Source organism: Sycon ciliatum, chromosome 8 (genome assembly GCF_964019385.1).
Source record: "Sycon ciliatum chromosome 8, ocSycCili1.1, whole genome shotgun sequence".
In the NCBI taxonomy this organism is placed as follows: Eukaryota; Metazoa; Porifera; class Calcarea; order Leucosolenida; family Sycettidae; genus Sycon; species Sycon ciliatum.
Window position 1 is genome coordinate 8,233,459 of NC_088650.1, and position 12,632 is coordinate 8,246,090.

The window sequence follows — 12,632 nt, forward strand, 5'->3', positions numbered from 1 at the left end:
ATCCGCTCAGTTGCCATGGCTCCATACCATTCATCAGGTCTACTTCACATTGCAGAAACTGTAGACATTGCAACATGTGGAACGAGCTGGTAGCAGCTGATCAAAAAACGACAAGACCAACAAGCGCCGGACAACACGGCGGCGGTCCAGGCAATCATAGCAGAGAACGTTATAAACACTGATAAGCTTGTAGCGCAAGTCAGAAAGACGGCCATTACGAGTTTTAGTCTGCAGGCATAGTGATAATGATAACTGCAGTTCAGAGTCGAGTATCGTATGGTGTTTGTGGCTGTAAGATTGAAAGACAATTTAGGTGGTCAACTCATGAAAAAATAAATCGTTAGCAAGCCAAAGCTGAGACTGAACAGCATGCAAATAGGGTTGGAGATTTACAAAGGGCAACAGCGGGAAGACAGAGAGAGAGAGAGAGCTGAGTGCGATGCTGACCCAGCAGCTAGGCGTGAAAAGATGCCGAGCAGAAGACGGAGGCTGAACGGCCACGTAGTCTGCCCCGAACTAGTAGTGAATGAGTTTGGCGTGCGAGTGTGCGCATGTGTGTGCGTGCGTGTGTGCATGTGCATGCTCGGTTGTTAGTGAAAACCGCGCATGGCGGCAGTGGTGGTGGTGTGTGTGCGTGTGTGTGGACTGTTTGCTAGTTGTGTGAATCCGAAAACACCGGATGTGCTTTCGATGTCCGCACTGTATCCAATAAGGGAAATTGCTGGTCACTGGGCGGTCCAGGTTGTTTCACGCTCCAGCCTCCTCACTGGGAGACTGGGATGAGAGAGAGAGTGATAGAAGACGACCAGTTTACTCGACTCAATAGAAGCAGACGTCTGTTGATTTCACGGAGAACTGGTTGTCCTTGGCGTCCGACACCTTTGTGATGGGCAGACGGTTCATCCACGCTGTCTGCACCTCCACGGTGCTGGACTTGTTCTCCTGAATCAATGAATTAAAGAAAGCAGACCAGGCAGATCAACAACCAGAGCACAGTAGTTATTCGGTATTGTATTCTGTATTTAATGTATAAATGTCACGTGATTGGGGAAGGTCACATGACTGGGGAAGGTCACATGACTCAGGGAAGGTCACACGATTGAGGGAAGGTCACATGATTCAGGGACATCACATGACTCGGGGACACCACATGTCTGAGGATTCAGTGAGGAAGCGCGTGTAGGAATATTCAGAGATCAGCTTTGCAACCGGTGCAAAGAGAAAGGCGTTCAATGGGCAGGCACTCAGTGTTTACAATAACACTGAGCGCTTCACTTCACTACCCCCTTGTCACTGACCTTGCAGCCGTTGTTCAGTGAGTAGACCTCGTCGCTCTGCAAGTCCAGCTTGTCCTGGTCGGACGTGTGCAGGCGTGTGGAGCCACAGTCGCACTCCACGTTGGGTGGGCATGTGAACGTCAGCTGCTGCTTGGATGAGGTGTGCAGCAGGGAGAGGAATCTCAGCTGAGATGAGCCAGCCGACAGCTGTGAGTAAGCACAAACAAAAAATATGGCGGCGTTTGTGAAACCTGATCCAACTCGTCGGGAGGATAACGGTTAACCTTTGCCCTCACAACGTTCCCATGTGGGAGCATAATTTTTATATTCATGCAGCCCTACAAGATCGTACCACCCTTATAGTGTAACCCGAACACGAAAGCACACCCCATTTCATTGGCCCCATGACATACAAGAAAGCAACATCGTCCAGTCCCACACATGTGCAAAAGTGCAGCGCCGTCCAGTCCCACACATGTGCAAAAGTGCAGCGCCGTCCAGTCCCACACATGTGCAAAAGTGCAGCGCCGTTCAGTCCCACACATGTGCATAGAGCAACAGGATGCAATCTGAGCACTATAATAAGGGTCATACAGTCTAGCCAGCAGTCATTGCACGTGCAAGCTGTGTGCTGTTCATGCGCTAATGCAAGGCACATGGAACAAGCGCAGAGAAAACCCCGAATCACCGGGTAGCACAACAAGCGCAGGGAAAACCCCTAATCAGCGGGTAGCACTACTTATGTACACTATACTTCCGATATGCTTACTGATTTGGTGTTGACACAGGTCTGCGCCTCCACGCCGTCAAAGTTGCAGAATGCCGACATGGCATCATGGGAGCCACCCTGGTTGGGATCGATCCAGTAATAGCCTGTAGTCAACAAGAACACACAAAGAACATACAGTAAAATCTGTCAAGGCGACCACTCGGATAAGGCGACCACCTGCTCCAGAAGACCCCTACAACCAGGACCAAGGGATGCTATTTCCAGTCAAATGACACTGGATAAGAAGACCACCTGTACACGGTGACTACATGTTGAAGGTCCCTTGAGCTGCCGGCTTAGACAGGTTTCACTGTACCTGGATTCATACCGTTGGACAGCAAGGTACCTCAAGCAACAGGGGAAGCTGTAAACATACCTACCTATCAGACGTCCATTCCAAAAACCAACAGGGGATTATTGTTCATGTAGGATCACAACATCTCCAGATGTACTTGCTTCTAGATTTCACTTCACTAATCGACCTGCCCTGTCCACAAGAACGCTGCTCTTCAACACGGGTACTCGCACAAATATATGTGCAGCCGCATTGTCGAACAGTGCAATTCAGCCGACAACAACAGTTACCTGTGGTCAGTGTTAGGTGCTGCATAAGCCATGCAAGCGTGGGTGGTGACGTTTGGCTGCTATACGTGGTATTCGATTCTACAGCACTGCACATGCTGCTGTCTTGGCAGAGTTGTGATGGCAGCTTGGAACACCATGCACTTTCCCAGGCCCAGGCCCCACAAGAATGCTATGAATGCCTTACCGTTCTTGAACTTGTGGCTGGTGAGGGCCAGGTCCTGGCATGTGCGTGCGGGGAAATCGGTGGTGCCAAGCGGCTCGCGGATCATCTTCACGCTGTCATGGAGCTGTTCTGCGACGTTGGAGAGGAAGTCATCCGATGTCTCGCTTTCCTCAGCTAAGAAATCAGACAGCACATGTCACAGGAAAAAAAGTAAATCATCGTGTCGGTTCCCAAAGGGAACTCATGGTGGCCACTAACACCCGGTAAACCCTAGCGGCAGATGCAGCGCCTAACGGTGGGGGTGAGGGGATAAGTCTCACAATCACTGGCATAAGTGCCGAGAAACCCCATGTTGCAGGGAAAGGAAGACATAAGTAACTCTGTGACGTCAACTTTCACAAACTCAGGCAATTGAATTTCTTGTAGCATGCAGTGAACACTTCAAGCAAGCTAACACACAGCAGAGATCTTCCTCTGTTCACGGAGTGCTCAATACTCGGGAGGCATAACTGAGGAACTCTAGAGGCAGAATGAGGTTTGGTTGCAACTTGGAGTTTCACACAAAAGTGATCGTCAGATAGTAGAACTATCAATAACAGCAGATGGAATGCTTTACTCACAGGCAGATCTGCGGCGACGACGGAAGTCAGGGGTGGTTTTCTGCAGAACACATGGACAAGGCACAGGGGGTTAGCATCATCAAAACCTCTCTCGATATATCTCTCTTTCTCTCACTCACTCTCACTCTCACTCTCTCTCTCTCTCTCACTCTCTCTCTCTCTCTCTCTCTCTCTCTCTCTCTCTCTCTCTCTCTCTCTCTCTCTCTCTCTCTCTCTCTCTCTCTCTCTCTCTCTCTCAGTCATACAGTCCACACTTCAAAAAGCATCGGCAGGCAGTGAGTGGCAACTTCAAGTTACACAATGTGTGGAACGACTGAAGATTGCAGCCCAACCAGATTCCAAACATGGGCTACTGGCACAACTTGTGGGCAACAGGCTGCTGCTGCAGGCTGTAATTGACCATTGGGAAAGGGTTGAGAAAGACTGGTGCGGCAAGCCCACGTGAATATCGAACAGTCCTATCATACAGCAGAAGGAAGTAGACAAGTGCCAACTACACATCAGCCAGGGACAATACAGTGGTGATACGGAGACAGCAGTAGCACTATGCAGAGTACAGCATAATGAGAAACACTTACGCCTGCTGCTCCTGGTGGTCCCTATAGCGACAAGAAGAGCAACACAAACACATAATAGTAGTCAAGATCGCCGTCAGAGAATAGTCCTAAATTCAACTTCTTGTTTATTTGAAATATTCAGCCAACGAGAAGCGTACATTTCTTTCTCACACCTCACATCAGCCATAACGAGTGCAGGGTTGGCTGCGGACAGCCATATTGCAAGACAATAAAAGAGACTTGATGAAAGAGCTGAAACTAACAGTTGCAGCTCCCATTGAATACAAACGTACATCACTTGCATAGGCAGATTTCTTGGCACATAGCTACTGTTCGATGCCAAGCGTCACAATCACACATATGCAGGACAACCACTTGCCCCAGAGTTTGGGAGGGGGAGAATAGGCCTGAGAGGGACCAGCTTGACACATGACTATCTGCCCAATAGGAAGATGACCTAAGTGCACGCATGCATTCACACACGGATGTACATCAATCAGTTACAACTAACAAAATGCTGTCCAAATCGTGAAAGGTTAAAATAACAACTGCCGGAAAAGTGTAGGGGCTCATTCTCGAGTCGGGCAGCTGAAAGATATCTAGTAGGGAGATTCTGTCATGTACGACATTGCTACTGAGGTGTGAGTGAGTATGAGTAAGAAATTTACCTTGGGACCAACAGGACCCTTGGGTCCCATTTCACCTTGAAGGCCGGGTGGACCCTGAAGTAGATCAAAAACAATCACACACAGGCCAATCAGCAAGAGGCCGGGCTAGGTCAACCAACATGTCATCGTGGTGTGGACTAGGCTACCCATGGCTGGGTCAGTCCGGTTAGGGCTGGGTCAGGGCTGGGTCAGGGCTGGATCAGTCCGGTTAGGGCTAGGTTAGGGCTGGGTCAGGTCAATTAGGGCAGGATCAGTCCGGTTAGGGCTGGGTCAGGGCTGGGTCAGTCCGGTTAGGGCTAGGTTAGGGCTGGGTCAGGTCGATTAGGGCAGGATCAGGTCGGTTAGGGCTGGGCCAGGTCGGTTAGGGCTGGGTCAGGTCGATTAGGGCTGGGTCAGGTTGGTTAGGGCTGGGTCAGGTCGATTAGGGCTGGGTCAGGTTGGTTAGGGCTGGGTCAGGCAGGGCCAGGCTTGAAAGACATTAGCCTGACCACCATCCACCTTAAGTCGTCCTTGAGAAATATCCAATCTGGTCTCAAGTCATGTATCGTTATCAACTCGAAACACCTCCTAGAGTGTTATCAATACTGGTGTGTTTTGCGCTTGGGGTGTTGTGAAAGGCCTGGCCACTCTGAGCCGCTTACATAAGCCTAAAACCATGGCAACTGTACGCAGAAGAGGCATGTGACATGCCACAGAATGGGATTGCATGATGGTTCCAGCATGTCTGTCTGCTTGATAAACAGTGCACCCCAACACAGCCAGTAGTCGTGCAATGTGCAAGGATTGCCGCTACACCCCGCACCCCCCCCCCCAACATTCATATAGATGTAAGTCATCCCAAGGATTGCAAATTGTTACACAGACCAATGGCTATACTTACAGCAGCGCCTTTAGCTCCCTGCAATCAGACACACGGCAGGCAAAGGCAAGAAACAACAGCAGGACAGAATCAACAATGCCATTTGCAACTAAAAAAAGTGGGGTGAGACAAACATAGCGTAAAGTGATCCAGGCAAGCAGGAGAGAATGGCAGGTCATGCGCACATTGAAAGGCAAACAGAAGGACAAACTTCCAAACAGGCAGTCAATATAGCACGGCAAAGCACAGGTGTTGAAGCGAAGTTTTCATTGGGAACCTGAAATGAATCCAATTGTCCATGCAAGAAGGCAGCAATGCCTGCTCATTCTGGTGAAGTAAAACTGACATAATTATACCAACCAACCAACACCAAGGCTGCTGTCTCTTACCTGGAATCCTTCTTCACCCTGTTGGCACACGGCACACACAGAGAAAGAGAGAATTTGTGCGAGGGGAGAGAAGGAGAGAGAGAGAGGGGGAGAGAAAGAGAGAGAGAGAGAGAGAGAGAGAGAGAGAGAGAGAGAGAGAGAGAGAGAGAGAGAGAGAGAGAGAGAGAGAGAAAGAGAAAGAGAGAGAGAGAGAGGGCAACAGACAGACAGAATCGTCATTCAGTGCACAATATTCAAGACATAAAAAGTGGCTTGAAAGTGCAACAGCAGAGACAATGGATTGCAAAGAGAAAACTGTGTTACAACATCTGATTTCAAACACAAATTTACACACCTGTATTATTGTGCTGTATGTGCTGGATGCGAAAACATCATATTGGCACAAAATTAAAAAGGCAAGACTTTGCCTAAAATAACAAAGTCCAGTAGAACTGCCGACTTACCAGTTGACCCTTGGGACCTGCGGGACCCTCTGGACCACGCTTTCCGAGGAAGCCCTGCATACAAATACACCAAACAGAAGACAAATATACATTAGTGGTCAAAACCCGCACAATTGTTCCATCCAGCATTGCAGGACACAGTCTGCAGATACAGAGCGGGTGGAATCGCTGGGTTTTTGGTGACTTCCCCAGAGTGTGCAGTAGCGAGTAATAGCAAAAAGAAAAGCTGCTGAGAAAGAGTGATAGACATAGATGGGCCATAGATAGATAGGGAAACACACACAAACACAGAGACACACAGAGAGAAACAGGAGAGATGGAGGAGTAGGAGAAGGAGGAGGAGGAGGAGGAAAGAGACGGACAGACAGAAAAAGAGAGAGAGTTAACACATGCCTTTGCAAGACATCTCTACCTTTTCTCCTGCAGCTCCAACTGGGCCAGGAGGACCGTCAGCACCACGAGAACCCTGCAAAAAAGAAAACAAAGTAAAGTATCAAAGATGTAATTAACAAGACGTGTGCAATTGTGTAATGTTGTATTCTAAAGATATATAATGCCTGCACACACGCCCAACTGTATACACAAGGCACACTAAAACACATAGTAGTGCCACGCCAGAACATAATAGTACACTGCGAGTATGTAAGTAGTTCTTACAACTTGTCCGCGTGGGCCTGAGGCTCCAGTGTCACCAGTAGCGCCATTTACACCCTTATACAGAGAAACACACATGCACACACCGAGGAAACACACACACACAGACACACACACACACACACACACACACACACACACACACACACACACAGATGGAAAGTTGGAAACACACACAGAGGATTCGTTACCAATTGAGTAGTGTGTCTCTTGCCACCGGGTTGTACGGTTGATGCATAATATCTGTACTTCAATGATGATGCCAAAGCACCGTGGGAAGGACATGACTAAAGGTAACAAATTTAAATTTCACACGCTTCGGGTGAGACCCAGTCAGACTGGGTTTTCCACATGCGTAGGAACACCACCACCCCTTTACTAAGTATCAAGGTACAGATCCAGCTCCTCTACAGCTACTTGTAATATTCTCTATTTCTCCAGTCCAAAACACAGTAAGTGTCCAGACTCAACTAATGCACAGCAACTAAAAGCCGCTAAGTCTGTTTCACGCGCACACGTGAAACGGCACATGTTAGATGCATAACATAACACAACGTATTACCATCATGAATGCCTGGGGTGGCCAAGGAATGCCACAGCGCGTACGTAGACGTGAACACTACACTACTGCATGAGTAAAGACTGCCAAGAGTAAAGAGTAAAGAGTAACAGTAGGGTAGATATCGACAGCGGAGACAACGCCAAACGCTCTACAGAATCACTTACGGGCTCTCCAGCAACACCCTTCGGTCCTGGGTCTCCAACTTGACCGGGTTGTCCCTAAGAACGGAACGAAACACCATGCACCAACACAGTTTAATGCCCGTGACAACAGAAACGAGGAGAGAGACCCGAGAACGCATTCGGTCAGAGATTAAAGCCAGCACAACACCATTGTACAGGGCGCAGGAGAGTGCTTCTATGTTTCTTGTTCATTCCGTGCTAGGAAATAGCCAATCAACGTAGAAGAGTCACAGTGTGAATGCCAAGCACTGAGTCTGTCAACAAACCCATCGTCACAGCATCACACTGCAAGAGGGAACATGGACAAGAACTTCAAGAATGTGTTAACCGATATTGCTAGAGATATTTGAAGCGTGCTCCTAATTCCATGCAACCATGGTGCTGATTCTGCACAGCGTGAGGTATCAAGGAGTGCACCCATGTGTATGTGTGTGTGTGTGTGTGTGTGTGTGTGTGTGTGTGTGTGTGTGTGTGTGTGTGTGTGTGCGTGTGCGTGTGTGTGTTTGGCAGAATGCAATGTAGTGGGTTTTTTACTTACCGCACTTCCACCAGTGCCGGGCATTCCATCAGCGCCACCTGGTCCTTGAAGACCCTGCAACAGAGCATGCATAGCAACACACCCACCAATCAGTTGTTTGTAATATTGGCCATTCCTTGCAGCCGCTCTGAGCTACGCCATTCACTGGCAGACATGTGGCATTCAAAACATTGGTACCTGAGGTCGTTGTTTAAGAGGTTGACTGTATTAGCAGTCAGACATCTTCCCTGCTTCAAAATGCTCCCTGCTTCAACATACTCCCTGCTTCAATATCTTTCTTGCTTCAACATGCTCCCTTCGTCAACATCTTCCCTTCTTCAACAGCTTACCTTCTGGCCTTGGTCTCCAACATCGCCAGTATCACCGATTGGTCCGCGTTCTCCCTGCAATCGGCACACCACACCCACAGCAAGTTCACAATGTGATCAAACACACTAGACAGCATGTTGATCAAGTTCACAATGTAAGCGATGGAATGAAGCCCAGAAATGCCATGAAGGATTGGGTGGCAGGACAGTCCCAGAGCATGCCATCTTCCATACTAAACCATGCCGGCTTAAAGGCTACTGCAGTCAAATGCCATCATGCACACTGTTACAATACGTACCTGTTGTCCAACAGTGCCAGGAGCGCCGTCTTCACCAGGAGGTCCAGTTTCACCCTGCCAGCCAGACACACAACAAGACAGAACACATGCAAACTCATACACGAGAGCAGGACTGAAGCTTCTTTTTACCCCTTACAGTCCCTAGCTCAATGTACCATACCAATTCTTGTTGCATACATACAGGACTGCATGTGGCACGCACACACCAAATACCCGTACTACAGCACAAGTACATGAATACACAAGTACATGAGTACACATGTGCAAACAAGTAATACTGCTGAGAATAGCATGCTTGGCAGCTGGAGTCCCTGGTGCATGCTGCATTGAGAGGTTACAGAGCAGCCTAACTTACACGGATGCCACGTCTGCCTTGTGCACCGGTATCTCCAGCAGGGCCTTCAAGTCCCTGGAATGATAAGACAAAGCATCAAGAGAGCATCATTCGTGCTGCACTGAGACATCAAGATATAACTTGACACGACGACATAGCCCGAGGTGCATTTAAAGCAGTTCCCGGCTATCTTTGAACGCCGGGTACCGGTAAACGAAATGAACCATTTGGCACACACCTCTGAAGACATGTGCATCACCTATTCTAGTGTCAGGTGCAAGAGAGGACAGCAAGTAGTTACTCCTGGCAAGTCTTGCCATAAGATGACGGGAACTCAAGAGAGGAGAAACAGCTGGTGAATGAAGGGGTTGAGCTAAACAGCAGTGACTTCAAATTTGTACTCAAATGGGTCTTGAGATACAGATATAGATGCACCATAGTCAAGCCGGCTGTGTCAGCCGGGCACTTACGGGTGGTCCGAGATCTCCAGGTGATCCAGGTTGGCCAGGTGTTCCTTGTCCACCCTGAGCACCAACACAGTCACAGAACAGTGGCACACCATGTAGTGAGTCAAGTTTGCCAGCAACACCGGCATGTACAAAACACCACACAGACAAGCCTGCAGGTCGCTGAGCCACACAAAGGGCCCAACGCCATTCAGTACAGAGTGGACTGAAAGGAAATCTCAGCGGTGCACGTGCAGGATGGTTGCAAAGTTGAACTTCACCCGACTTAACAACGTCAACTGAGACATCATGTACATCGTTGGTGCAATGTCAACCAGGTGTTTGAAGGCAACTACATGCATGAGACAATAACAATTCCTGTGTAACAACTCAAAGCACAAAAAACACATACTTGTCTTTGAGTAATACTTAAAAACACACACACCCTAACACTCACACATAACCTTTTTAACCTTTTGAGCCCGGGCCCATTGAAAACCTCTGCAACGCAGTAAAAAATTTAAATTCACTCTATGTGAGCAAACTTGATTTCCAACGATTCTTTCATGTATCCTGAGCACAGGACTGTTTTTGTTTTGGAAATACAACAAAGATTACAAAAGGTATGACCGTTTTCATAAAGGTAGTTTTACGCGAAATTGGTATTTTGAAATGTATGCACGCGCATGTAATTCCAGTTCAAACGTACAGAGCGACTCGCATTTTTTTGTTACTGTACTCGTACATCCTAGGAGTCCTCTGTGCAGCGGCACAGCTCGACGCCACGCCACGGAAAAAACGCGGTATCGATGTAGTTCCGCACTGACTCGTGACGTTCTAGAACGTCACGCGTGTCACAGTGGCAGTGGTCATGACGTGTCAGAACGTCATGTGTGCTCAAAAGGTTAATAAAACTTCTGGGCACATTGAAATACCAATGTCATTACTAGTGTTAACTAACCATGTCTCCGGGTTCGCCGAGCTCACCCTTGGTGCCCACACGGCCATCAGCACCCTGTACAGAGAATACACATACATCCACACCATGGTGACAATCCTGGCATAGTGACATGCATGGTGACAACCCAGCGCTGTGCAGTATACCCGGTGGCGAAAATAACAGCATTGTTTCTAACACACTGTCGTTGCAAACAATACACATGCAGGAATCAGATTGATGGGCAGCCAGCAAGGAGTGGTACAACCCACCAACAAAACTACAGCTGAGTAGCTGCTCTTGATCGACACTGGAGACGGCAACAGCACTATACATATACCTTGCAGAACATTGAGTAGTTCAGAAGAAACATGCTGTGTTTGCAAGTGTTGCTGTGGTGTGAAAAGCAGTTTTCGTCCTGAGTTCGTCATGTCTAGTTGTGTTTCCGTCGTCTTGTCACAAATATAGCCTTTGGAATGTAGTTATCTTGTTGTCCATTGTATAAGTGTGGAGATGACACGGGGCTGGGAGCAGGTGAAGAAAGTCAGTTACAACAGGTGCATCAGTATCAGCTCAACACTCCGGAGAAGCGGGCACAGAAGAGGTACAGTAGGAGCACTTACGTTGGGGCCAGTGGGGCCTGTTGGTCCTCTTATTCCAGGTGCACCGGGCACTCCCTATACACATGAACACACGTACACACACACACGTACACATGTACACACACACACGTACACATGTACACACGTACACACACGCACACACAGAAACACAAAGCAGTTGATCAGAACTGCAACAGACGTGTGCTGGTCGTTATGGCCGACACTAGCCGGCGCAAGCAGGAGCCCAAGACTGCAGAATGCACAACTTAGATCCCAGTAACAGATGTCATGAGTGAGGGTCAATGCCACATCATCGGTGGAAATGTTGCCATGGAACAAACTCCACAATAGGTGATGAGCACTACAAACGGTTCATATCAGATTTCATTTTCTCCTGCATTAATCAGCACATGAGGCAGTCATGTCGGAGAAGCAACCGTAGAACAGGGACTACTGGAGTGTAACATACAAATCAGAATCCAACCAAGCAAACAGAATGACACACACACACACACACACGTATGACACATTACATTACATGCTTCAAGCACTTCTCGGCAACACCCGAGTCCGTAGTTTCGCCACTAAGACTGCCAGCTTGCTCCCAGAGTGCACAGTCTACGAAGAGGACCAGCATTACTTCTTGCACTTACTCGGTCTCCCTTCACGCCCTGAGGTCCCTTGTCACCAATGTTTCCTGGTATTCCCTGCAGAAACAATGAGCAAACACAGACAGAACAAACTGTGTGTGAACAAATGATAGACGACTCCTCAATAAACGTCGCTTTACCAGCAATGTACAAGTTGCCATGCAGCGAAGGAATGCAGGCTTGACGTGCATCAACGTTTTCAGGAGAATACATGGTGGGAAAACGTTAGGTTTCACGCTTGACCGAAGAGTTTTCAGAGTGTAAAGACACAGTAAATACAAAACACCACCCTACGTCAATACGTGACATCATTCAATAGGACAATGCCCGGGGATACATCAATTAACATCCAAAGAGCACAACATGCTTACGGTATGGCCTGCGATTCCTTGCTTTCCCTGTGATCCTTGCTGACCTGGTCCACCCTACACCGTGTGCATAAGATCAGACAACATTGAACATTGAACAATAGAGTGGCTCGAGATCAGTTTGTCATGTGACTAAATTAGTGCAGAAAGTGATCATGGCATGCGGACAGTGGAACCAACATGGCCGACATCATGTGACCCATAGATGGAAAGGTTGACTGGAGTTGGAACAATACATATCACTGTAAAAATACAAATTCAAGACATGTGCACAGTGAGGCAATACAAATAATATCATACACACCGGAAGAAGAGTAGCGCACAGACCAGTCATGAATGTGTGCCGGCACATTTCAGTGCCTGTTTCAGCAGGTCATCCTCATCATTGCATAATGAACTAAAGAAATGACAATGAAAAGAGA

General features: G+C 48.1%; 1 protein-coding gene across 1 annotated transcript in view; it reads right to left on the reverse strand.

Moving 5' to 3' along the window:
• Positions 1-24: 24 nt before the first annotated feature.
• LOC135823192 (collagen alpha-1(I) chain-like) overlaps positions 25-12,632 on the reverse strand; it is a gene marked incomplete at its 5' end in the record, with an annotated part of 39,639 nt that continues 27,031 nt past the window's right edge. The window contains 22 exon segments of the mRNA XM_065336036.1: positions 25-942; positions 1,299-1,484; positions 2,047-2,150; positions 2,816-2,968; positions 3,415-3,454; positions 3,993-4,013; positions 4,640-4,693; positions 5,520-5,537; positions 5,888-5,905; positions 6,331-6,384; positions 6,743-6,796; positions 6,988-7,041; positions 7,711-7,764; positions 8,267-8,320; positions 8,596-8,649; positions 8,874-8,927; positions 9,229-9,282; positions 9,678-9,731; positions 10,615-10,668; positions 11,214-11,267; positions 11,846-11,899; positions 12,214-12,267. Coding sequence (XP_065192108.1) covers positions 820-942; positions 1,299-1,484; positions 2,047-2,150; positions 2,816-2,968; positions 3,415-3,454; positions 3,993-4,013; positions 4,640-4,693; positions 5,520-5,537; positions 5,888-5,905; positions 6,331-6,384; positions 6,743-6,796; positions 6,988-7,041; positions 7,711-7,764; positions 8,267-8,320; positions 8,596-8,649; positions 8,874-8,927; positions 9,229-9,282; positions 9,678-9,731; positions 10,615-10,668; positions 11,214-11,267; positions 11,846-11,899; positions 12,214-12,267 — 1,419 coding nt within the window. The 3' untranslated portion in view covers positions 25-819.